Source organism: Oncorhynchus kisutch, linkage group LG6, assembly GCF_002021735.2.
Source record: "Oncorhynchus kisutch isolate 150728-3 linkage group LG6, Okis_V2, whole genome shotgun sequence".
NCBI lineage: Eukaryota > Metazoa > Chordata > Actinopteri > Salmoniformes > Salmonidae > Oncorhynchus > Oncorhynchus kisutch.
The window spans coordinates 14,908,785-14,934,468 of NC_034179.2; the positions used below are offsets into that span (position 1 = coordinate 14,908,785).

General features: G+C 43.3%; 1 protein-coding gene across 2 annotated transcripts in view; it reads left to right on the plus strand.

Moving 5' to 3' along the window:
• mtrex (Mtr4 exosome RNA helicase) overlaps positions 1–25,684 on the plus strand; it is a 50,593-nt gene that overhangs the window by 22,791 nt on the left and 2,118 nt on the right. The window contains exons 15-24 of one of the 2 annotated variants that reach the window (XM_020484864.2): positions 4,684–4,834; positions 5,381–5,553; positions 5,783–5,851; positions 7,444–7,572; positions 8,887–8,997; positions 9,190–9,378; positions 17,228–17,391; positions 20,475–20,580; positions 22,876–22,932; positions 23,769–23,931. In XM_020484864.2, coding sequence (XP_020340453.2) covers positions 4,684–4,834; positions 5,381–5,553; positions 5,783–5,851; positions 7,444–7,572; positions 8,887–8,997; positions 9,190–9,378; positions 17,228–17,391; positions 20,475–20,580; positions 22,876–22,932; positions 23,769–23,931 — 1,312 coding nt within the window. Of the gene's footprint in view, positions 1–4,683; positions 4,835–5,380; positions 5,554–5,782; positions 5,852–7,443; positions 7,573–8,886; positions 8,998–9,189; positions 9,379–17,227; positions 17,392–17,761; positions 17,871–20,474; positions 20,581–22,875; positions 22,933–23,768; positions 23,932–25,684 lie in introns of those variants that run through there. The other variant, XM_031826261.1, reaches the window with a different exon arrangement.

Below are 25,684 nucleotides of genomic sequence, written 5' to 3' on the forward strand. Positions count from 1 at the left end.
ACATAACAACACACAGAAAACTGTTTATTGTTTCGGTGAAATACGGAACCGTTCCGTATTTTATCGAACGGGTGGCATCCCTAAGTCAAAATATTGCTGTTACGTTGCAGAACCTTAAATGTTATGTCATAATTCTATACAATTCTGGCAAATGGTCTTTAATAGGATTAAATGGTCTTCGCACAGTTCGCAACGAGCCAGGCGGCCCAAACTGCTGCATATACCCTGACTGCTTGCACGGAACGCAAGATAATTTCCTGAGTTAAAAGAAATTCATGTTAGCAGGCAATATTAACAAAATATGCAGGTTTAACAATATACTTGTGTATTGATTTTAAAGAAGGGCATTGATGTTTATGGTTAGGTCCACATTGATGCAACGACAGTGCTTTTTTCACGAATGCGCTTGTTAAATAATCACCCATTTGGCGAAGTAGGCTGTGATTCAATGAGAAATACACAGGCACTGCATCGATTTATATGCAACGCAGGACAAGCTAGATAAACTAGTAATATCATCAATCATGTGTAGTTTACTAGTGATTATGTTAAGATTGATTGTTTTTTATAAAATATGTTTAATGCTAGCTAGCAACTTACCTTGGCTTCTTGCGGCACTCGCGTAACAGGTAGGCAGCCTGCCACGCAGTCTCCTCGTGGAGTGCAATGTAATCGGCCGCAATCTATGTCCAAAAATGCCGATTACCGATTGTTATGAAACCTTGAAATCAACTCCAATTAATCGGCCCTAATTAATCAGCCATTCCGATTAATCGGTCGACCTCTAATGTTAACATCAGAAGCCTCCTATCTAAGTTTGTTTTATAAACTGCTTTAGCACACACTGCCAACCTGGATGTCATAGCTGTGACCGAATCCTGGTTTAGGAAGACCACCAAAAATCCTGAAATTTCCATCTCTAACATTTTCCATTCGAGATACAACTGTCAAAGGGGGTGGAGTTGCAATCTGCTGCAGAGATGGCCTGCAGAGTTGTCTTACTATTCAGGTCTGTACCCACATTTTTCGAGCTTCTACTTCTAAAAATCCACCTTTCCAGAAACAAGTCTCTCACCGTTGTCGCTTGCTATAGACCACCCTCTGCCCCCAGCTGTGCCCTGGACATCATATGTGAATTGATTTCCCCCTGTCTATCTTCAGAGCCCGTACTGCTAGGTGACTAAACTGGGACATGCTTAACACCCCGGCCATCCTACAATCTAAGCTTGATTGCCCTCAATCTCACACAAATTATCAATGAACCTACCAGGTACAACCCCAAATCCGTAAACACGGGCACCCTCATAGATATCATCCTAACCAACTTGCCCTCCAAATACACCTCTGCTGTCTTCAACCAAGATCTCAGCGATCACTGCCTCATTGCCTGCATCCGTAATGGGTCTGCGGTCAAACAACCACCCCTCATCACTGTCAAATGCTCCCTGAAACACTTCAGCGACCAGGCCATTCTAATCGACCTGGCCCGTGTATCCTGGAAGGATATTGACCTCATCCCATCAGTAGATTATGCCTTGTTATTCTTTAAAAGTGCCTTCCTCACCATCTTAAATAAGCATGCCCCATTCAAAAAAATCAGAAACAGATATATAGCCCTTGGTTCACTCCAGACCTCTGCCCTTGACCAGCACAAAAACATCCTGTGGCGTACTGCACTAGCATCAAATATCCCCCGTGATATGCAACTTTTCAGGGACGTTAGGAACCAATATACACAGGCAGTTAGGAAAGCTAAGGCTAGCTTTTTCAAACAGAAATTTGTAGCACAAACTAAAAAAAAGTTCTGAGACACTGTAAAGTCCATGACGAATAAGAACACCTCCTCCCAGCTGCCCACTGCACTGAGGCTAGGAAACACTGTCACCACCGATAAATCCACGATAATTGAGAATTTCAAAAAGCATTTTTCTACGGCTGACCATGCTTTCCACCTGGCTACCCCTACCCTGGTTTCTGAGCTGGTCATGGGTACACCTCAGCCACGCTCAAGGTCCTAAACGACATCATAACTGCCATCAATAAGAGACAATACTGTGCAGCCGTTTTCATCGACCTGGCCAAGGCTTTCGACTCTGTCAATCACCACTTTCTTATCGGCAGACTCAACAGCCTCGGTTTCTCAAATAACAGCCTCGCCTGGTTCACCAATTACTTCTCTAATAGAGTTCAGTGCGTAAAATTGGAAGGCCTGTTGTCCGGACCTCTGGCAGTCTCTAAGGGGGTGCCACAGGGTTCAATTCTAGGGCCGACTCTCTTCTCTGTATACATCAATGATGTCGCTCGTGCTTCTCTGATCCACCTCTATGCAGATGACACCATTCTGTATACATCTGGCCCTTCTTTGGACACTGCTAACTAACCTCCAGATGAGCTTCAATACCATACAACTCTCATTCCGTGGCCTCCAACTGCTCTTAAATGCAAGTAAAACTAAATGCATCCTCTTCAACCGATTGCTGCCCGCACCTGCCCACCGGTCCAGCATCACTACTCTGGATGGTTCTGACTTAGAATATGTGGACAGCTACACGTACCTAGGTGTCTGGTTAGACTGTAAACTTTCCAGACCCACATTAAGCATCTTCAATCCAAGATTAAATCTCGAATCGGTTGCTTTTTCACAAAAAGCAACCTTCACTCATGCTGGCAAACACCCTCGTAAAACTGACTATCCTACCAATCCTCGACTTCGGCGATGTCATCTATAAAATAGCCTCCAACACTCTGCTCAACAAATTGGATGCAGTTTATCACAGTGCCATCCGTTTTGTCACCAAAGCCCCATATACTACCCACCACTGCGACCTGTATGCTCTCGTTGGCTGGCCCTCGCTTCATACTTGTCGCCAAACCCACTGGCTCCAGGTCATCTACAAGTCTTTGCTAGGTAAAACCCCGCCTTATTTCAGTTCACTGGTAGCAGCACGGGCTCCAGCAGGTATATTTCACTGGTCACCCCCAAAGCCAATTCCTCCTTTGGCCGCCTTTCCTTCCAGTTCTCTGCTGCCAATGACTGGAATTAACTGCAAAAATCACTGAAGCTGGAGACTCATATCTCCCTCACTAACTTCAAGCACCAGCTGTCAGAGCAGCTCACAGATCATTGCACCTTTATGTAGCCTATCTGTAAATAGCCCATCCAACTACCTCACCCCTATACTGTATTTATTTATTTATTTTGCACCCCAGTATCTCTACTTGCACGTTTATCTTCTGCACATCTATCGCTCCTGTGTTTAATTGCTATATCGTAATTACCTTGCCACTATGGCCTATTTATTGCCTTACCTCCCATATCTTACCTCATTTGCACACACTGTATAGACATTTTTTCCTACTTTATTATTGACTGTATGTTAGTTTATTCCATGTGTAACTCTGTGTTGTTGTATGTGTCAAATTGCTGTGCTTTATCTTGGCCAGGTCGCAGTTGTAAATGAGTACTTGTTCTCAACTAGCCTACCTGGTTAAATAAAGGTGAAATATAAAAAAATGTGAACACCTTTGGGATGAATTGGAGCGCAGAATGCAAGCCAGGCCTTATTGCCCAACATTAGCGCCCGACCTCACTAATGCTCTTGTGGCTGAATGGAAGCAATTCCCGCAGCAATGTTTCAACATCAAGTGGAAAGCCTTCCCAGAAGAGTGGAGGCTGTTATCGCAGCAAAGGGGGGACCAACTCCAAATTAATGTCCATGATTTTAGAATGAAATGTTTGATGCACAGGTGTCCACACACTTTTGGCCATGTAGTGTATATCTCATGTACACTTTTTTAAATGCTAAATATAAGCCCCGCTAAAAATATTATTTAATCAAATAGTTTAACATGCTTTTTTGTTTAAGTCGGTCTATGAAAATACCCTTTTTGTTACAAATTTGACCAGAACCATGCACAATGCACGAATAATGACTAACTTCTTGAAGAAGGCATTATAGAACAATGAACACGGGTCTCATACACAATCTCTCAAGCACAAGTCCACGTGCTAGTGAGTAGCCAGCTAATCTTTATACTTCAAGTTTAGCCTACTTGGATCTATTTACTTGCGAACACATCAGAACTGTTGAATTATGAACACAGCCGTCTCCAACCATTTGAACAGCATGCTAGTCTGTCCAATTTGTTCAGATGTTGAAATAAATGACCTGCCTCATTTTTCAGAATGAGAACATGTTACCAATTCCTTATATAATTGTTTTATGCTTATTACACTTTTATAGAACAGACTAGACAGCTAGTACAAGTCTTTGGCTTAAAAGCTGCTAGCGGTACTGCAACCTGAGCATTCATTTTCCAGAATCAATGCTCATTGATACTTTAGTTTTAGCAGTGTCTGTTCTGCGCACAATTTGAGTAGTTGAGACATTAAAATGGTGTAGATAGAAATGGTAACTTCTCTATTACAGTGTAATGTCTCAATGTGTTTGTGTCCATATGACCCATTCTGTTGGACCAAACCTCAAATGCAAATAGCGAGTTGAAACCGCTTCACAGGAATTTGGAAATTCGCACATAAAAACAAACATTCGAGTTAATCGAATTAATTTTATGTATCGCTCAGCCTTACTTCCTCTCCTGTTCCACCTCACCTACAACATGGTCCTCAACCTGCTGAATAGCGACCTGTTTAACCTTCCTCTCTCCTCCCGCTCTCCACAGGGCTCAGCTGACCCTCTCAACAGTGCCTTCCACCTCACCTACAACATGGTTCTCAACCTGCTGCGGGTGGAGGAGATCAACCCGGAGTACATGCTGGAGAAGTCTTTCTACCAGTTTCAGCACTACAGGGCTGTGCCCGGCGTCGTAGAGAGTGAGTGCAGACAACTTCTCAAGTCTAGTCCTATATGTCATTCTCGGATCCTCTTTCATAGGAATTCCTCTGCCAGTGGTGCTTTATTCAAATTAATTTACCAAGTTGAATCAATGTTCTGTTCTGTTGATTTGGTCTGGCTAAGTATAGCACAAGTAATGTTTTGTAAATGCATGTTTTATCTTTGAGCATCTGAACTCTATACACTGAGTGTGCAAAACATGAACACCTGCTCTTTCCATGGCGTAGACTGACCAGGTGAATCCAGGTGACGGCTATGGTCCCTTACTGATGTCACTTAGGGCTGCCTGGTATACCGGTATTGATGCACTGACCGCCAAGCAAGCATCTCAATATTAGCAAGGTGTTCTTAATGTTTTGTGCGCACTGTACATGGCAACATCAGGTGCTATTTCTGTGTCGTTTGACCACCGCTGTGGACAATGTGTTATGTTTGCTATGATCACCTTAGAATTAGAATAGAGTACGAGAATCCCCATTCTAGTTTTTCTCTGGGTATGATTGAACTCTGTTTTAACTCCACAGAGATGGGGAAGCTGGAGAAGATGTATAACGCCATAGAGATCCCCAACGAGGAGAGTGTGGTCACTTACTATAAGATCCGCCAGCAGCTGGCTAAACTGGGCAAAGAGATCGAAGAGTTTGTCCACAAACCCAAGTACTGCCTTCCTTTCCTCCAGCCTGGTAGATTGGTCAAGGTTAGAAACAAATAGCACTCATACCACAGCCAACACCACCAACTGAAATATTTCTATATTGCACAACCACACAGACAACTTGTGCTCCACCATTTCCCATCTACTTTGTCTTTGTTCTGTTTAATAAGGCTTCCGCAGGTAGAAACCACTTAGTTTTGCTCAGATAAGGAACTATTATGGTTATTGCTGAACATACAGATGTGCCAATTGCGTTGACCCTTTTTTACAGGTCAAAAACGAAGAAGTTGACTTTGGATGGGGCGTAGTCGTTAATTTCTCAAAGAAGTCAAACGTCAAGGTAATATGGATTTAAAAAAACTTTATTTTCAGCAAACTTAACGTGTAAATATTTGTATGACCACAACAAGATTCAACAACTGAGACATAAACTGAACAAGTTCCACAGACATGGAAAAATGTGTCCCTTAAGAAAGGGGGAGGGGTCAAAAGTAACAGTCAGTATCTGGTGTGGCCACCAGCTGAATTAAGTACTGCAGAGCATCTCCTTCTCATGGACTGCACCAGATTTGCCAGTTCTTGCTGTGAGAGGTTACCCCGCTCTTCCACCAAGGTGCCTGCAAGATCCCAGACATTTCTGGGGGGAATGGCCCTAGCCCTCACCCCCGATCCAACAGGTCCCAGACGTGCTCAATGGGATTGAGATCTGGGCTCTTCGCTGGCCATGGCAGAACACTGACATTCCTGTCTTGCAGGAAATCACACATAGAATGAGCAGTATGGCTGGTGGCTTTGTCATGCTGGAGTGTCATGTAAGGATGAGCATGCAGAAAGGGTACCACATGAGGGAGGAGGATGTCTTCCCTGTAACGCACAGCGTTGAGATTGCAAACAATGACAACATGCTCAGTCCGATGATGCTGTGACACACCGTCCCAGACCATGACAGACCCTCCACCTCCAAATCGATCCCACTCCAGAATACAGGTCTCGGTGTAACGCTCATTCCTTCGACGAAAAACTTGAATCCAACCATCACCCCTGGTGAGACACAACCGCGACTCGTCAGTGAAGATCACCTTTTTGCCAGTCCTGTCTGTTCTAGCGATGGTGGGTTTGTGCCCATAGGCAATGTTGTTGCCGGTGATACAACAGGCCTACAAGCCCTCAGTCCAGCCTCTCTCAGCCTATTGCGAATATTCTGAGCACTGATGGCGGGATTGTGCGTTCCTGGTGTACCTCAGGCAGTTGTTGCCAGCCTGTACCTGTCCCGCAGGTGTGATGTTCGGATGTATTGATTCTGTGCAGGTGTTGTTTACACGTGGTCTGCCTCTGCGAGGACGATCAGCTGTCCGTTCTGTCTCCCTGTAGCGCTGCCTTAGACGTCTCACAGTACGGATATTGCAACTTATTGCCCTGGCCACAGCTGCAGTCCTCATGCTTCCTTGCAGCATGCCTAAGGCACGTTCACGCAGATGAGCAAGGACCCTGGGCATCTTTTTTTTTGTGTTTTTCAGAGTCAGTGGAAAGGCCTCTTTAATGTCCTAAGTTTTCATAGCTGTGACCTTAATTGCCTACAGTCTGTAAGCTATTAGTGTCTTAACGACCGTTCCACAGGTGCATGTTCATTAATTGTTTATGGTTCATTGAACAAGCATGGCAAACAGTGTTTAAACCCTTTACAATGAAGCTCTGTGAAGTTATTTGGATTTTTACAAATTTTCTTTGAAAGACAGGGTCCTGAGAGAGACTTTTTTGCTGAGTTTGTTAAATGTTATCAGAAAGTATATTTGAAAACATAACATTTAGTATTTAAAGTAACTACAAAGTAGATATAGTTTATCGCTTATGTTTTGGCCTTTGTGTAATGTACGTGTTGTCCTTCAGCTTAGTGTCGTGCCCATGTTGAGTATGTATGTTTTTCGTCTCCAGGCCAGTACAGGTGATGCAGACCCTCTGTACGTGGTGGAGGTGCTTGTCCACTGTAGTCAGGAGAGTGTGAAGAATGCAGCTACAGAGGCTGCTAAACCTGCTGCCACTGGGGAGAAGGGTGAAATGCAGGTGTGCATATGATGGAAAACGCCATGGCTCTGTCAGAAGTAGCACCCTATTCTAGTGCACTACATTTGACCCTGTATGGCCTCACACGGGGCCAGAGACCCAATAGGTGCCAATTGAGAAATAGTCCATGTATGCATTGCTGTGATGACTGGACACTATATACTCCTAGTTTGGTGGTCAGCAGTAGGATGGAATCCAAAATTAATACATTCTAGAATTTAGTCCACACAATCATTATGGGAGGGGTTACTAACTGTCCTTGAGACTGAAGGAAATCAAACATGGCCAAGGCGTTAGTGGTCAAACTGCTGCTGGGCTGTGTCCTAGAGAGCTTCTCTTCAACTTAAAGCAACATCCACACAATTAAATGGAAAATGTTTGGCTATACTGCATATCCTCTTGATTTTAAGATACATTGTCTAAAATGGTATCTAATTTAGAGCCATTTAAGACGTTCCTTCATTCTCAGATTGAAACATACCATGCTTGTGTGGTTGGAAAAGATGCTCCTCATTCAAAACATGTAATATAAACACCTTCCAACTCTTAGATCTCTTTCAGTTAAGAGTTCATATTCACACACTCCCACAGTGTTATTTTTTACCTGATTTCATTAGCTGTTGCTGCTGCACATTTGACTTAGGTTTGCTTGGCTTAATGGACCAATAGAACAGCCCCTAAAGTACAAACCCTGCCCACCACCTGGCCCTCCAGGCAGGTTAAAGGATACACTCAAAGTATTTGAATGATCTCAAGTGGTATTTGAACCCAGATCTACCGAATTCCATGCATTAAAACTGCCTCTGCTGTTGCGGCACATTTTCCCTCAATTGGACGCTAGTACCTTTAGAGTCCCAGTGTCTTGTGTTATTTAGTTCTGTCAACCAGTCCTAAACCCCTGAGCTCTGTGTCTACATCAAGAGTACTTCAGCTGCCTGGCTGCCTCTTGGCTCATATTATCTCTGAGGAGCCAATAAACTCCAGCTAAAACACTTCCTGGTCCTGCTCTCTGGGCTGGCTTCTGCTAAATGCCTTATGCTGCATTAACTAGAAGTACAGGCTAGGGGAACAAGTTTGATTTAAACTGGAAAGGTTAAATCAGGTGTGCTAAGTTAAAGATCCCACAGACTTGTAGACATAGCAGCAGTCAGGATTGCGTTTTAGTGCTGTATTTGTGTTTAAAACCCCCATTAAGTGTTCAGGATCTCCTGCTGCAGTCGATGATGGCTACCATGTTGGATACTAAGTAGATACTAATATATTTAGAGATTAACTGTATACATAAAATAATATACTATTTGTCTTTGTGATCAGGTGGTTCCTGTGATGCTCCGCCTCTTGACCTCTATCAGTTCAGTCCGTCTCTACATCCCCAAAGACCTCCGGCCTTATGACAACAGACAGAGCATGCTGAAATCCATACAGGTGAGAGACAGCCTTGTGTTCATCAATGCCTTTCTCAACCATTAACACTATTGCTCAAGCTACTCAGAAATCAGTTTTATTCCATGAAAACAGGCTGGGACATTGGAGACGGTTATATATAGTTTTAATGTATTTTACTTTCATTAAAGCTGTTCTTATGCTTCATTCTCTGGTCCCTTCTCCACCACACAGGAGGTGCAGAAGCGCTTTCCAGACGGAGTTCCTCTGCTGGACCCCATTGATGACATGGGCATCAAGGACCCAGGCCTGAAGAAGATCATCCAGAAGGTGGAGGCATTCGAACACAGGATGTACTCTCACCCCATGCACTCTGACCCCAGCCTGGAGGCTGTGTACTCCCTCTGCGAGAAGAAAGCCCTGGTGAGCATGGGTGGGGTGGTGTTATTTTGGATGGTTGGTTCATGTCCTGTAGGACCACACTGCGGTGTGTGTGTGGCAGGGGACCATACAACGTTCTGTCAGTAATGTACTGATATACTCATCCTGTGCTTGTTTATCAGAGGAAAATAATATTGGATCTGGCTCTCATTCACTTACTCACATTTTGGCAGAACATTCAGCACCAAACGACTGTTCATCTTTTTAATTGACCTTTATTTAACTAGGCAAGTCAGTACAAATTCTTATTTACAATGACGCCAAACCTGGACGACGTTGGGCCAATTGTGCGCCTCCCATTGGGACTACCAATCATGGCCAGATGTGATGCAATATAAGAGAATATAAAGACTCGTATTTCACTTACCAGTCAAACCAGTCTTACCAGTCTAACGTTACCTCTCATTTAGCTGTTGTCGATTACATTTTTCTGCAAGAATATCGTCCAAAATCTGTATACTTGGACTTTGATTTAGCTTTTCCAATATTAGTAGCCAAAGGAAGTTCAACATTTGCAAACACTTAGTTTTTATAACTTTCATAACTCACAGGTATGCTTAACACGGAACTCAAACTTATTGAACTTATTTGAACTTATATGGTGATCGCATCTAAACTTTCATTGTATTACCCCGACAACCGGCAACAAAGTTCGTCTTTCAATTACCCACGTGGGTATAACCAATGAGGAGATGGCACCTGCTTCTATAAACCAATGAGGAGATTACTTTCAGCGTGATATGTGTCAGAAATAGGAACGACTTCTAATTTAGCCCTTGGCGTCGCAGACGCTCATTGGCGCGCGCGCGCGAGCAGTAATTGAATAACATTTTTTTTCTTCTAATTTCGCCTTAAATGACGTACCCAAACTTAACTGCCTGTAGCTCAGGCCCTGAAGCAAGGATATGCATATTCTTGGTACCATTTGAAAGGAAACACTTTGAAGTTTGTGGAAATGTGAAATTATTGTAGGAGAATATAACACAATAGATCTGGTAGAAGAAAATACAAAGAAAAAAACTACCTATATTTGTTGTACCGTCTCTGAAATGCAAGAGAAAGGATCACACATCTAGCCTTGAAGCTGGATGTAATTTAGATGGTGTCCACAAGAGGGCAACAGTGTTTGCGCAAAGTTTCAAACTGAATACTTGAAGAATGAACAATCCACATAACATTTAGAATGAAGTCACCCAGGTGTCTGTCACTATTTGCCCAAATGTACCAAAGTGTCTGAATTGGTAAATTGATACATTTTCAAGAACATAACTGCAGAAAACATACAAAAATGCTATGCCAATAAAAAATACAAGTTTACGCACTCCCAGGAATGTCATACATTATGAAAATGTACTAACAGCAGACCCAACAAGAATGCTGATCCAATGTCTCCAAATACATGTGAAATATTTAAGATAAGGGCCATGTTAGCAGCCAACACTGATCAAATGTCATAAGTGTACACACCACAAACACAAAGTAAAAAAATGACACATTATTTACAATGACTGGACTTACAACACACCCTCTACACAAGATTGTGCTGCTGGTCCCAAGTCCCTTTCAGCAGTAAAGCACTTACCATCTACTTGTAGGCTGGCTGGGTATTCACATCTCTAGATGGTGAGCCACAGAGCAGCAGTGGGGGATGGAGGCCTTGAATGTGGAGTCTTTGAAGTCAGTAAACTCAAGTTTACTTATATTATATTGAACTTTTTTTTTTTTTTGCAATACACCAAATAAACAACATCTATAAACATATATATTATATTGAGTGGAGAACACTGTGGTGAAGGTTGTGTACCAAAACTTTGTCTTTCTAATTGGCTAGCTTTGAAATGCAGAGGAGATTTCAAAGAAATAAGGAGAAAAATGAATCTAATTTTGCGGCCAGGTGCCTGTGAAAGCATTAGTGTTAAGTCCCAGCTGTAGTCCGACTTTGCTGGCTTGGGTATTATATTTTCCATTCCGCACTGTCCTTTTTCCCAGTTCAATTCCAGCACATATGGTGAATGTGTAGCCAGGTCAGTACAGTACAGCTTGGTTAAAGTTAGCTCTGTAGTGTGAAACGGGCCCTGCTCCTACAACTGGCCTTGGTCATGACCTCTGTGACCTCTGCGCAATCGATGTGTGTGAGATATATTACATATCTGTGCATGGGGAGGGACAAAGCCCTATAAACCAGATTACAAACACACTGTGTTTGATTTGGCATGACTTGAGAATTACATCCATAATAATCTAAGATGGCGTAGCAGTCGGACGTGTGTTTTGTCTTGTCCCGTGTAAATAGTCGTTTTCCTTGTTTTTTTTCATACACTAATCTCACTTTCCATCTACGGACTGAATATACTTTCCTGCCTCACCCAATGTGGTACGGATCTGCTATTTTTATACTTTAGAACCGGAACCCCCATCAGAAGCTTACTAGCTGGTAGTCAGTTAGCCACTGCTAGCGGTCTTCACCGTTAACTCGGACACCAGCTAGCTTCAGCTCGGTCAATACCTGCCAGTCTGCACAGCGCGATATCAACCCAGAGTATGTCGGACTGCTTTTTCTCTACCATGTTCCTGCCGCAAGCTCTGGACCATTACACCGGATCATCGCAGTTAGCTGCAACCGAGTGGCTACTGCTGGCTAACGCCTCTGTCCCGACGCAAACACCAGTTAGCCTTGAGCTAGCCTCGAGCATGGCCCATCTCCCGGCTAGCCGAAGAGGTCTACCAGCTAATTCTTGGGCTACAATACCTGGAATTGGAAAGCTGCCGCGGTCATCCCGCTCTTCAAAGGGGGAGACACTCTAGACCCAAACAGCTACAGACTTATATCTATCCTGCCCTGCCTTCTCTAAAATATTCGAAAGCCAAGTTAACAAACAGATCACCGACCATTTTGATTCCCACCATACATTCTCCACTATGCAATCTGGTTTCTGAGCTGGTCATGGGTGCACCTCAGCCACGCTCAAGGTCCTAAACGATATCATAACTGCCATCCATAAAAGACAGTACAGTGCAGCTGTCTTCATCAACCTGGCCAAGGCTTTCAACTCTGTCAATCACTGCATTCTTATTGGCAGACTCAATAGCCTTGGTTTCTCAAATGACTGCCTTGACTGGTTCACCAACTACTACTCAGAGTTCAGTGTGTCAAATCGGAGGGCCTGTTGTCCGGACCTCTGGCAGTCTCTATGGGGGTGCCACAGGGTTCAATTCTCAGGCCAACTCTCTTCTCTGTATACATCAATGATGTAGAGCTTGCTGATGGTGATTCTCTGATCCACCTCTACGCAGACGACACCATTCTGTATACATCTGGCCCTTTGGACACTGTTAACAAACCTCAAAACGAGCCTCAATGCCATACAACATTCCTTCTGTGGTCTCCAACTGCTTTTAAATGCTAGTAAAACTAAATGTATGCTCTTCAACCGATTGCTGCTCTCACCCGCCCGCCCGACAATCATCACTACTCTGGACGGTTCTGACTTAGACTGGAACGAATTGCAAAAATCACTGAAGCTGGATACTCATATCTCCCTCACTAACTTTAAGCATCAATGTACCTGTACACAGCCCATCTGTAAATAGCACACCCAACTACCTCATCCCCATATATCTATCACTCCAGTGTTAATGCTAAATTGTAATTATTTCACCTCTATGGCCTATTTAGTGCCTTAGCTCCCTAATCTTACTACATGTGCACAAAATAAAATAAAATATATTTATAAAGCCCTTCTTACATCAGCTGATATCTCAGTGCTGTACAGAAACCCAGCCTAAAACCCCAAACAGCAAGCAATGCCGGTGTAGAAGCACGGGGGCTAGGAAAAACTCCCTAGAAAGGCCAGAACCTAGGAAGAAACCTAGAGGGAACCAGGCTATGGTTGGGTGGCCAGTCCTCTTCTGGCTGTGCCAGGTGGAGATTAGAACAGTACATGGGCAAGATGTTCAAATGTTCATAGATGACCAGCAGGGTCAAATAATAATGTGGTTGTCGAGGGTGCAACAGGTCAGAACCTCAAGAGTAATTGTCAGTTGGCTTTTCATAGCCGATCATTGAGAGTATCGACCGCTCCTGCTGTCTCTAGAGAGTTGAAAACAACAGGTCTGGGACAGGTAGCATGTCCGGTGAACAGGTCAGGGTTCCATAGCCGCAGGCAGAACAGTTGAAACTGGAGCATCAGCACGGTCAGGTGGACTGGGGACAGACAGCAAGGAGTCATCAGGCCAGTTAGTTCTGAGGCATGGTCCTAGGGCTCAGGTCCTCCGAGAGAAAGAGAGAATTTAGAGAGGGCATACTTCAATTCGCACAGGACACCGGATAAGACTGGAGAAATTCTCCAGATACAACAGACGGACCTAGTACCCCGACACAAATAACTGCAGCATAAATACTGAAGGCTGAGACAGGAGGGGTCGGAAGACACTGGCCATGTCCGACGATACCCCCGGACAGGGCCAAACAGGCAGGATATAACCTGTACATAGATTTTTCTATTGTGTTATTGACTATACGTTTGTTTATCCCATGTGTAACTTTGTTGTTTTTGTCGCAATACTTTGCTTTATCTGGGCCAGGTCGCAGTTGTAAATGAGAACTTGTTCTCAACTGGCCTACCTGGTGAAATAAAATCAAAATAAACACGCGCGTAAAAAATAAAATCTCCAACCCTCTGCTTGGCTTCTGGGACTATGCCACTGCACAAAGTATCGGCCTGCATAACATCTTGTCCAAATCCTGCCACAGCAGGACACACATGCATACAGACCGGCAGGCAGACACTTTCACTAGAAACACAAAGCTGGTTAAATTCTATTTCCAGTGCATTTGTTGTAATTGACTTAAGCTTGAATTCAAGACAAAGGCATAACCCTACGAACTTATACTGTACTAAGTATCTGCTAATCAGCTTTACAATATCAGTTAATGTGTAAAATATCCTCTGACTTAGTGGATTGCCTAGAGCTGGAGGTAGCCTAACACAGGACCTGGAGGTAGCCTAGCACCGCTGTTGTCTATCCCATGTTGTCAAACTCTCCCCGCAGCATGTTCTAGTGGTGTTGGGTGAGCCTGTAATTGGATAACGGTCTTAAGCAGGGACAGTTACACAAGGTGTGTGGCGGAGAGGAACAAACTGGCCTGTAAGACAGACCGAGACTATTAACCAACACTTGGTCTCAGCTGTGTCAGTTCCGACTGGGCTGAGATCTGATTGGATTTCATTCCTCAGTTTGCAGCTTCAGTCATGCAAGGCAGCTTTGTGCTACTGTTTTACGGGCTCCTAACCAACTGTGCTTTATTACATGCTCCTTACAGACAGTCTTTTTTCGCATTGTTTGTAACTTATTTTGTACATAATGTTGCTGCTACCGTCTCCACTCTGGGCTCCCGAGTGGCACAGCATCTCAGTGCAAGAGGCGTCACTGCAGTACCTGGTTCGAATCCAGCCTGCATCACATCCAACCGTGATTGGGAGTCCCATAGGGCGGTGCACATTTGGCCCAGCGTCGTCCGGGTTTGGCCGTCATTGTAAGTAAGAATTTGTTCTTAACTGACTTGCCTAGTTATATAAAGTTTTTATTTTTTTAAATACGCCCGAAAGAGCTTCTGGATATCAGAACAGTGATTACTCACCTCGAACTGGATTAAGATTTTCTCTTTAATGAGTCTGACTCGAAAGAATGCTGTTTCTCCGAAACCAGGCCCAAATCCCCATCATTCGCGTGAAGAAAAGACTGATACAGAGGGGGAGATGGGGGTGTCTTGTGAGACTTTGGTGGCAAGTGGGTAACCCGCCTCTACCGTCCGATCTATTGGCCAACGTACAATTGCTGGAGAATAAACTGGATTAGCTCTGTACGAGACTATCCTACTAACAGAACGTTAACTGTTAACTATATCTTGCTCCTACCCCAAAGCCATAAGACTGCTGAATAATTAATCAAATGGCCACTGGACTATTTACATTACAATTAAAACATTAGATTTTTATGATAGTACATTTAAAGGATTGTTTGCACTGAGAGCAGGGATTTTTCTGCCATAGAAGCACTTGGGCCTAAGCATATATTTTGGATGCCTAAGTCTAATCTGTTTTTTTTATATATATACGAATTTAAAATACATTTTTATAATGTAAAACTAAAACCAGATATAAAGTATGTCGGAAAGAAAATGGTGATGCGCTTAGAAATGTCCTTATTTCCATGAAAAAATACTTGAAATGAGTTGCAAAATGATGAATAGGAAATATAGTCAAGGCGTTGACAGGGTTATAAATATATATATATTTTTTGTGAAATAATAATTGTGTCCTTCAAATTTTGCTTTTGTCAAAGAATCCTCCATTTGCAGCAATTACATCCTTGCAGACCTTTGGCATTCTAGTTGTCAATTTGTTGATGTAATCTGAAGAGATTTCACCCCATGCTTCCTGAAGCACCTCCCACTACTTGGGTTGGCTTGATGGGCACTTCTTACGTACCATACGGTCAAGCTGCTCCCAATAGGGTTGAGATCCGGTGACTGTGCTGGTCACTCCATTAGACGGAATACCAGCTGAATGCTTCTTCCCTAAATAGTTCTTACATAGTTTGAAACTGTGCTTTGGATCATTGTCCTGTTGTAGGAGGACATTGGCTCCAATTAAGCACCGTCCACAAGGCATGGCGTAGCAAAATAGAGTGATAGCCTTCCTTCAAGATCCCTTTTAGCCTGTACAAATCTCCCCCTTTACTACCACCAAAGCACCCCCAGACATTACATTGTTTCCACCATGCTTGACAGATGGCGTCAAGCACTTTTCTGCATCTCTCTTCTTCATTGTGATCCGAACACCTCAAACTTACATTTGTCTGTCCATAACACTTTTTCCCCCAATCTTCCTTTCTTTGCAACTCTGCCTAGAAGGCCAGCATCCCGGAGTCGCCTCTTCACTGACATTGAGACTGGTGTTTCTCGCAGGGAATAGCGTTCATTTCTCAGAACAAGAATAGTGACGAGTTTCAGAAGAAAGTACTTTGCTTCTGGCCATTTTGAGCCTGTAATCGAATCCACAAATGCTGATGCTCCAGATACTCAACTAGTCTGAAGTCCAGTTTTATTGCTTATTTAATCAGACCAACAGTTTTCAACTGTGCTAACATAATTGCAAAAAGGTTTTCTAATGATCAATTAGCCTTAAATCTTCCGTTTTTAGCTACAATAGTCATTTACATTAACACGTCTACACTGTATTTCTGATCAATTTTATGTGATTTTAATGGACAAAATAATAGCTTTTCTTTCAAAAACAAGGACATTTTAAGTGACAACTTTTGAACGTGTGTTATTTTTTTTAAATATATAATCTTTGTGCGCTAACAATCACCAAAATCAAAGCTAGACCATCAGGGTAATTGAAAATATGAATTTAACAGTATTGCTTTTAAATTTGAGCAGAAAAACGGCATTAGCCGTGGCAAAATGCAGGGAATTATCTTGAAAACGGCAAACGGAATGTGCAGAATCCTGAGAAATTTGCTTTAAAACGGCAACATTTTCTCTCCGCTCCATGGCAAAATGTGTAGAATTGTAGGAAATTAAGTTTAAAGCTGATAAAATGCGTCTTGACTCCATGGAGAATTGCAGGAAATTGGTGTAAAAATGCTGAAATTGTAAACACAAAAATTAGGGTCTTTAAAAATGTTTTTTAAATTCTGCTGCTCCAATTGCAACTCCCCCTGCAATGCCTAAGCCCCTTTCTGATTCAGAGACTATTTTCTTTATCCTTACTAGAGGGTAAGGTTTTAAGCAGTTATGTTATCCCGTGTCTCTGCCTGTCAGATTGCAGGGGACATTAAAGGGGCCAAGCGGGAGCTGAAAAAGGCTAGGACCGTCCTGCAGATGGACGAGCTGAAGTGCAGGAAGCGTGTCCTGAGACGTCTGGGGTTCGCTACTTCCTCTGATGTCATCGAGGTGAAGGGCAGAGTGGCCTGTGAGATCAGCAGGTAAGGAAAATAACACCTGCAGCAGTAACACTTTACCCCAATGTTTGCATTTTGGTAATGATGAAAAGCACAGGACATAGAATAAAACCTACACCAGTCAGATTTAATCCCATCCACATGGATACATGTCGATCTTAGGTAGTTCTAATTTAAAACCAGACAATGGGCTCGGTACATCTGCTAATCTTATCATGCAACCTGTTTAAAAGCAAGGTTATGTTATAATTCTGTTTAAGGCTGTATTAAACCCCTCTCTGTAATAATATTATGATTGATCCTAGAACAGTGTGTATATTACCTTGCTATTGAATCTCTCTGTAACAATACTGTGACAGATCTGATACCTGTGTTATTGCTGTGTATGAGCCAGTGCTGATGAGCTGCTGCGAACAGAGTTGTTCAACTTAGAACAGTTATATACATTGAACAAAAATATAAATGCAACAAAGATTTTACTGAGTTAATTCAAGTAAATCAGTCAATTTAAATGAATTAATTAGGCCCTGATCTTTAGATTTCACATTACAGGGCATTAGGGCTGTCCCCGAAAGAAGAAGAAAATCTTAGTTGCCCTAAAGTTGTCTGCTCTGTCGACCAATCGATTGATCAAAATTAAAACGTGTATTTGTGTATGTAACACCCTATTTGTTTTGATTAAAAACAACTATATATGCATTGAGCTTGTCTGATGCTTTAAGCTCACTGTTTGATTAATTAAGACACAAATTATTCAAGAGGGAGCCAGAGATCAAGATAACCAGAAGACAAAAAACTTCACCTGTCCCGACCACTCTCCCGCTCCTACTGGCTTTCGCAGATTCCGCCATTACGCTCCTGAAGTTGCCAGTAATAGGCTACACAAGGAGTCGGCAAATTTTCTAATGTGGAATGCCAATTTATCTTACCGTTTCTTCCGATCTGCGTTCAAATTCTGGTTTTCATATGCACATTTAGGTGCAACAATTTAATTTATGTCTTCGTATCTGACTCATTATCATGTGGTTAATCAAAATTCTATCCAAATGAAAATTAGACAAACCTATAAAGTAACAATTGCCATCTATGTAAAAAATAACTTATAAAGCCAACAAATGAAAACATTGCAGCCTGCAGGTAGAAAACAACCTGATAAAAATAATTATCCTGGGCCTCCCGAGTGGTGCAGCAGTCTTAAGGCAAAGCAGTGCTTGAGGCGTCACTACAGACCCGGGATCGATCCCAGGCTGTGTCACGACCGGCCCGTGACAGGGAGTCCCATAGGGAGGCGCACAATTGTCCCAGCGTCATCTGGGTTAGGGGAGGGTTTGGCCGGCGGGGGCTTTACTTGGCTCATCGCGTTCTAGCGACTTCTTGTGGTGGGCCAGGAGCCTGCAGGCTGACCTCGGTTGTCAGTTGAACTGTGTTTCCTCAGACACATTGGTGCAGTTGGCTTCCGGTTTAAGCGGACAAGTGTTAAGGAGTGCAGTTTGGTGGGACATGTTTCATAGGACGCATGACTCAACATTCGCCTCTCCCGAGCCCATTGGGGAGTTGCAGCAATGGGACAAGATCGTAATTAAAATTGGGAGAAAGAGGCTAAAAATTAATACAAATTAAAATACACTCTTTTAAAAACCTTTAAATAACATTGGCTATGCATGCCCTGTTTGCAACAGCTTGAAACATTGTATCAACTATTAACTTGGGTCTGGCCTGAAGCTCCTTGGAACATTGTGTAAAATATTCTGGGCCCTCAGTTTCCACCTCCTGTGAGCTCAGAACAGACACCGCTGTAGGCTATTTGCGCAAGGGATAAGTAATCAGGTGGGCCTACTTTATGACAGTTCAACTGGATTCCTTTTCATGCTGAGTGGATATCAAAAGATTATTCAAATTAATTGAGGAAGTATTGTAATTCTCAATGGATGTAAAAGCACACTTTGTTTGCTTGCTGTTCGAGGTGAAGACTATTTTTAATGTATTTCTTTTTAACCTTTATTTAACTAGGCAAGTCAGTTAAGAACAAATTCTTATTTTCAATGATTGCCTAGGAACAGTAGGTTAACTGCCTGTTCAGGGGCAGAACGAGAAGCTCCACAGCTCATAAGTGGTGCTGCATTAAACCAATCAGAAATGCTATCAGATCCCCAAATGTGCACATTTATATGCCTACATTTACACGCACACCAGGTAGCCCGTACTTCTAAAAATCGAATACAATTTTATTGGTCACATACCCATGGTTAGCAGATGTTAATGCGAGCGTAGCAAAATGCTTGTGCTTCTAGTTCCTACCGTGCAGTAATATTTAACAAGTAATCTAACAATTTCACAACTACCTTATACACACAAGTGTAAAGGAATGAATAAGAATATGTACATATAAATATATGGATGAGCGATGAACGAACAGCATAGGCAAGATGCAGTAGATGGTATAGAGTACAGTATATACATATGAGATGAGTAATGTAGAGTATGTAAGCTTTATATAAAGTGGCATTGTTTAAAGTGACTAGTGATACATTTATTACATCCAATTATTAAAGTGGCTAGAGATTGAGTCAGTATGTTGGCGGCAGCCACTCAATGTTAGTGATGGCCTTGAGATTGAAAAACAGTTTCTGTCTCGGTCCCTGCTTTGATGCACCTGTACTAACCTCACCTTCTGGATGATTAATTGAGGAATTGATACATTCCTGTAGTTAGCATGCCAATTGCAGGCTCCCTCAACTTATGGCATTGTGTTGTGTGACAAATCTGCACATTTTTGATTGGTGTTTTATTGTACCCAGTACAAGGTGCACCTGTGAATTGATCGTGCTGTTTAATAATCTTCTTGATATGCCACACTTCAAGTGAATGGATTATCTTGGCAATGAGAAATGCTCAATAACAGGGATGTGAACAAAATTGTACCCCAAAATTGAGAAATAAGTGCATATGAAACTTTTCTGGGATCTTTTATTTCAGCTCATGAAACATGGGACCAACACTTTACATGTATATATTTTTTCCGGTGTATATTAACATGCTGTAAAACTTTTTTAATTAAATGTATTGACAATGTGACTGATCTTAGAGCTGTGTTCTGTTTGATCCAGTGCTGATGAGCTGCTGCTGACTGAGATGGTGTTCAATGGTCTGTTCAACGATCTGACTGCAGAACAGGTTACTGCTCTGCTTAGTGTCTTCGTCTTCCAGGAGAATGTAAGACACACACACACACACTGGGAACACACTCCGATGCACACCATTTCCTACGCAATCAGATAAAACACTTGGCCAGATAAACAACATCCTTCTTTCCCCATGCCATCACGCCACCTCTTACACACACACACACACACACACACACACACACACACACACATCAACAAAAGCACACTAACCTATTACCTTGCAGTAACCTAGTGACCTTATCTCTTGAGTTTACGATTCGATCTCCAGTACATCCTCTTGGGGCTTCCTCTCTCCTCAAGGATTTCCTGTGTCAATTGTTTGAAAGCATTTTGTCTTGTCTAGCTCAATTTCAGACCTCTCCAATAACAAATTCCACTCACTCAGGCAGCGGCCGGTCAATCTGTTAAAAGTAGACCTTAGTAGGTCTCTGGCACGCTAAGTGATATGAGCCTTCACCGGTTTCTCAGTACTGCCAGATGCGATCGTGTTCCCTGCACTAAGCCCCTCCCAAGCTTCATTATGGCACCCCTCATGTCTCTTTTGTATCTAATGCTCCTATACTTCTGAGTATAACCATGTTCAAAGTTTCACCCAGAATCCTACAACACCAAGGAACTTGAAGCTCTCAACCTGCTCCACTACAGCTCCGTCGATGAGAATGGGGGCGTGCTCTGTCCTCTTTTTCCTGTCGTCCATCTCCTTTGTCTTGATCACGTTGAGGGAGAGGTTGTTGTCCTGGCACCACACGGCCAGGTCTCTGACCACCTCCCTATAGGCTGTCTTGTCGTTGTCTGTGATCAGGCCTACCACTGTTGTGTCATTGGCAAACTTGATGATGGTGTTGGAGTCGTGCCTGGCCGTGCAGTCATGAGTACGGGAGGGAACTGAGAACGCACCCCTGAGGGGCCTCTGTGTTGAGGATCAGCGTGGCATATGTGTTGTTACCGACCCTCGCCACCTGGGGGCGGCCCGTCAGGAAGTCCAGGATCCAGTTGCAGAGGGAAGTGTTTAGTCCCAGGGTCCATAGCTTAGTTTAGTGATGAGCTTTGAGGGTACTATGGTGTTGAACGCTGAGCTGTAGTCAATGAATAGCATTATCACATAGGTGTTACTTTTGTCCAGGTGGGAAAGGGCAGTGTGGAGTGCAATAGAGATTGCATCATCTGTGGATCTGTGGGGGAGGTATGCAAATTGGAGTGGGTCTAGGGTTTCTGGAATAATGGTGTTGATGTGAGCCATGACCAGCCTTTCAAAGCCCTTCATGGCTACAGACGTGAGCGCTATGGGTCAGTGGTCATTTAGGCAGGTTACCTTAGTGTTCTTGGGCACAGACACTATGGTGGTTTGCTTAAAACATGTTGGTATTACAGACTCGGACAGGGAGAGGTTGAAAATGTCAGTGAAGACACTTGCCAGTTGGTCAGCGTATGCTCGCAGTACACGTCCTGGTAATCCGTCTGGCCCTGCGGCCTTGTGAATGTTGACCTGTTTAAAGGTCTTACATCGGCTGCGGAGAGCGTGATCACACAGTCTTCCGTAACAGCTGGTGCATCTCATGCATGTTTCAGTGTTATTTGCCTCGAAGCGAGCATAGAAGTAGTTTAGCTCGTCTGGTAGGCCTGTGTCACTGGGCAGCTCTCGGCTGTGCTTCCCTTTGTATTCTGTAATGGTTTGCGAGCCCTGCCACATCCGACGAGCGTCAGAGCCGGTGTACTACGAGACTACATTGCAATTTAGTCTTTTATAGTCTTCTATTTGTCATATCTACTGCCTGCAAGTCTCCTTCTCTTGTCCCTCTAGTCTGTCAGCAGATAGTCTCTGTGACATTCACATGCCACTGTCGTCCAGTGTCTGGGTGCCCCGCTGGCGTCCATTGTCCTATCATTAGTCAGGCTAACAAAGGACATACCAATTTGAAGCTAAGGACAAAATATTGTGACCTTTCATAGTTTGAGATCTGTTAAGGTCAACCGTATCCTTTAGAGAAGATGCATTTAGCCGTCACAGTAAAACGAGATGCTCTGCAGTCTGAGGGCTTCGTCCCATTACTGAAGTGGGTCACTCTGCATGTTTCTTAAATCAATAACCGACAGACGGCAGTAATGTTTTATTGACACTTAGGAGTACTGGAGCAGAGACCGATCAGTTATCCTGCCGAGTGCCATGGACCACAACATCGGCTGACATTTTCTGTTGATTTTCCAACTATTCTTCATGTTGAGTTGGCGAAAACAGCCTCTGCTCTTCGACACACAGCAGGTGGTCGCGGTGTGTCCAAAGTTTTAGACTAACGTCATGTTTGTGTTCTCCTCCTTCCCTCAGGCGAATGAGATGCCCAAGCTGACAGAGCAGCTGGCTGGACCACTGAGACAGATGCAGGTAAACATTCCACATGACGCTGCGGAATAGGAGCTGTCCAGGGGGTTAGCCTAGGTTACAAAGCAAGATCAATGTGTGTGCCTGGTCAAAAGTAGTGTATTTGGGGCACAGCCAATGAGTTTAGCAGCTGGCTTTTATAAATATTATTAAATAACTTTAGGTTGCCTAGTGGTGCCAGTAACCGAGAGGTTGCTAGATCGAATCCCCAAGCTGACAAGGTCAAAATCTGTCGTTCTGCCCCTGAACAAGGCAGTTATAACCCACTGTTCCTAGGCTGTCATTGTAAATAAGAATTTGTTCTTAACTGACTTGCCTAGTTAAATAAAGGTTAAATAAATATAGCATTGCAATGGGCATGGTAGCAAACTGGATACGTGGTGATGACACACCCCTCAGACCTGGTTTAGTCTGCTTTTCAGGTGTGTGGTTTCTTATACTTAGTTCATGTTAAACCAAAGCATTGATTTAACTAGACTGCAATCTATGTGAGACTTGGCAGCCAACCAGTTTACCTATTCTATTGACTTGCTGCTGTTTCTGTCTGCTGAGACTTGGCACATTCTGCAAAGCCAGCTAGGTCCACAGTCTACAATCTAGATGTTTGGTGAAAGATTAAAGATGTGGTTCTCCCTGCCTGAGTGTTTGCCTTCATTTGAATGGCTGCTTGAGATGAACAGGAAACTACAAATAAAGCTTAAGTTAATGATACATTTCCTGTCCATTTTAATTTTCTATTTACAATGATTCAGCACCCAAACAACTTCAATAATTATTCTGAGTTCGAGCATGTTATTATCCAATGTCTGTTTTCTTGAACTGTCTGTTGTGGTTGTCAGGAGTGTGCCAAGCGCATTGCTAAGGTGTCTGCAGAGGCTAAACTGGAAGTGGATGAGGAGACCTATCTGGACAAGTTCAGGCCTCACCTGATGGATGTGGTCTACACCTGGGCTAACGGATCCACCTTCGCTCAGATCTGCAAGATGACCGACGTCTTCGAAGGTAACAACCCCACCAACACCTGTCGCCCTAATACCTGTACAGAACTGCGAAATGGTTAGCTCTTTCCAAATGTTCTTATGCAGGACGTCAGACATCTTTGAAGGTAAATTATACATGCATTTTAATCATTTAGCAGGTGATCTTATCAAACTTAGTCAGTGCAAGGTAACTTGCTTAACGCCTGCCCCCAATGTCAATGAAATGGATGAGCGCTTTCAATTGTTGTCTTTGTTTCCATGTGGGGTCTTTCTGTTTCCAATGTCTACAACTAGCAGTTAATGAAACTATTTGGTTTGGCATCTTTCATGTTGTAGGTCATTGAAGGTGAGCCAAAAGACCTGGTGAGGAACTCAGTTGAAACACATGGTTTTCTCTGCATTCTGACTTGGCTTTGGTCCATTACATATTGTCAGGAATCGTTTTTGTCTGAATGAGGCACTTAGTTGGGGGCTTGGAGTGGGAGAGACTCTTCAAAGGAGGACAGATTTGAAGCCCTCTCTTCAATGGGCTGAAATGTATAGCTTCAAAATGTTTAGAACTATCATGTGGGTGCAATGGACTGTCCTTACATCAAGAGTGGCACTGTCTATGAATTTGAGAGGGATTAGGCCTGCATTTCCCTATCCCCAATCTGTAATCAAAATAAATTTAGCTGAAAAACGAATCCCAGATTGTAGCTTTAAAGGGAAACCCATTTGTATGTCTCTATGTGCAGTTTGAAGGAAGTTGCGAACTAGCATTAGTGTAATGTCTGGAAGTCTTTGGTAACGTCTAGCATGCTAGTAGATACCGTAGACTTCCAGTCATTGCGCTAACACTAGTTAGCATTGGCTCGCAAAACTACCTTTAACTTCCTTCATCCTGGACGCAGAGACAAAATGGTATCCATGAGTTCGTTGGGGTCTGGGGAAGTAGATCAAGGGCTTTATTGCCAAAATCCCGAAGTATCCCTTTAAGGCACCATGAGAGTAGAGGATTTAAAATGAGAAATGGCTGAAACCGATCCCCCCCTAATGCTCTCATTTTCTCCCAAAAGTCAATGTGAGAACGCTCCGGACATCACCCTGACATGAGCAGTAAAATATGTAGCTCCCTTTTTAATTACCATGAGCGAGATCCATGTTAATTTATTAGATCTTTTTGAGATTGTCTCTGGCTTCCATGCTAAGCTTGACTGGAAACTGGTTGTATTTTACTAAGGGGGAATGGGGAGTTGAAGTGAGTAAGAGGGAGTATTGCTCTTCTCTCTCGGTGAGTGAGGGTGTGGTCACTGACTGGGGATCCTTGGTGTGGTTGGTGCTCATGGTACTGCGGTGTGGTTCATTTAACCCCTTAATGCTTACCTATATATACCCCCCTCCCCCATTCTGTCGGTCTTTAGTATATTCCCTCCCTGTTCTGCCGGTCTTTAGTATAATCCCCCCCTGTTCTGCCGATCTTTAGTATAATCCCCCCCTGTTCTGCCGGTCTTTAGTATAATCCCCCCTGTTCTGTCGGTCTTTAGTATAATCCCCCCCTGTTCTGTCGGTCTTTAGTATAATCCCCCCCTGTTCTGTCGGTCTTTAGTATAATCCCCCCCTGTTCTGTCGGTCTTTAGTATAATCCCCCCCTGTTCTGTCGGTCTTTAGTATAATCCCCCCCTGTTCTGTCGGTCTTTAGTATAATCCCCCCCGTTCTGTCGGTCTTTAGTATAATCCCCCCCGTTCTGTCGGTCTTTAGTATATCCCCCCCGTTCTGTCGGTCTTTAGTATAA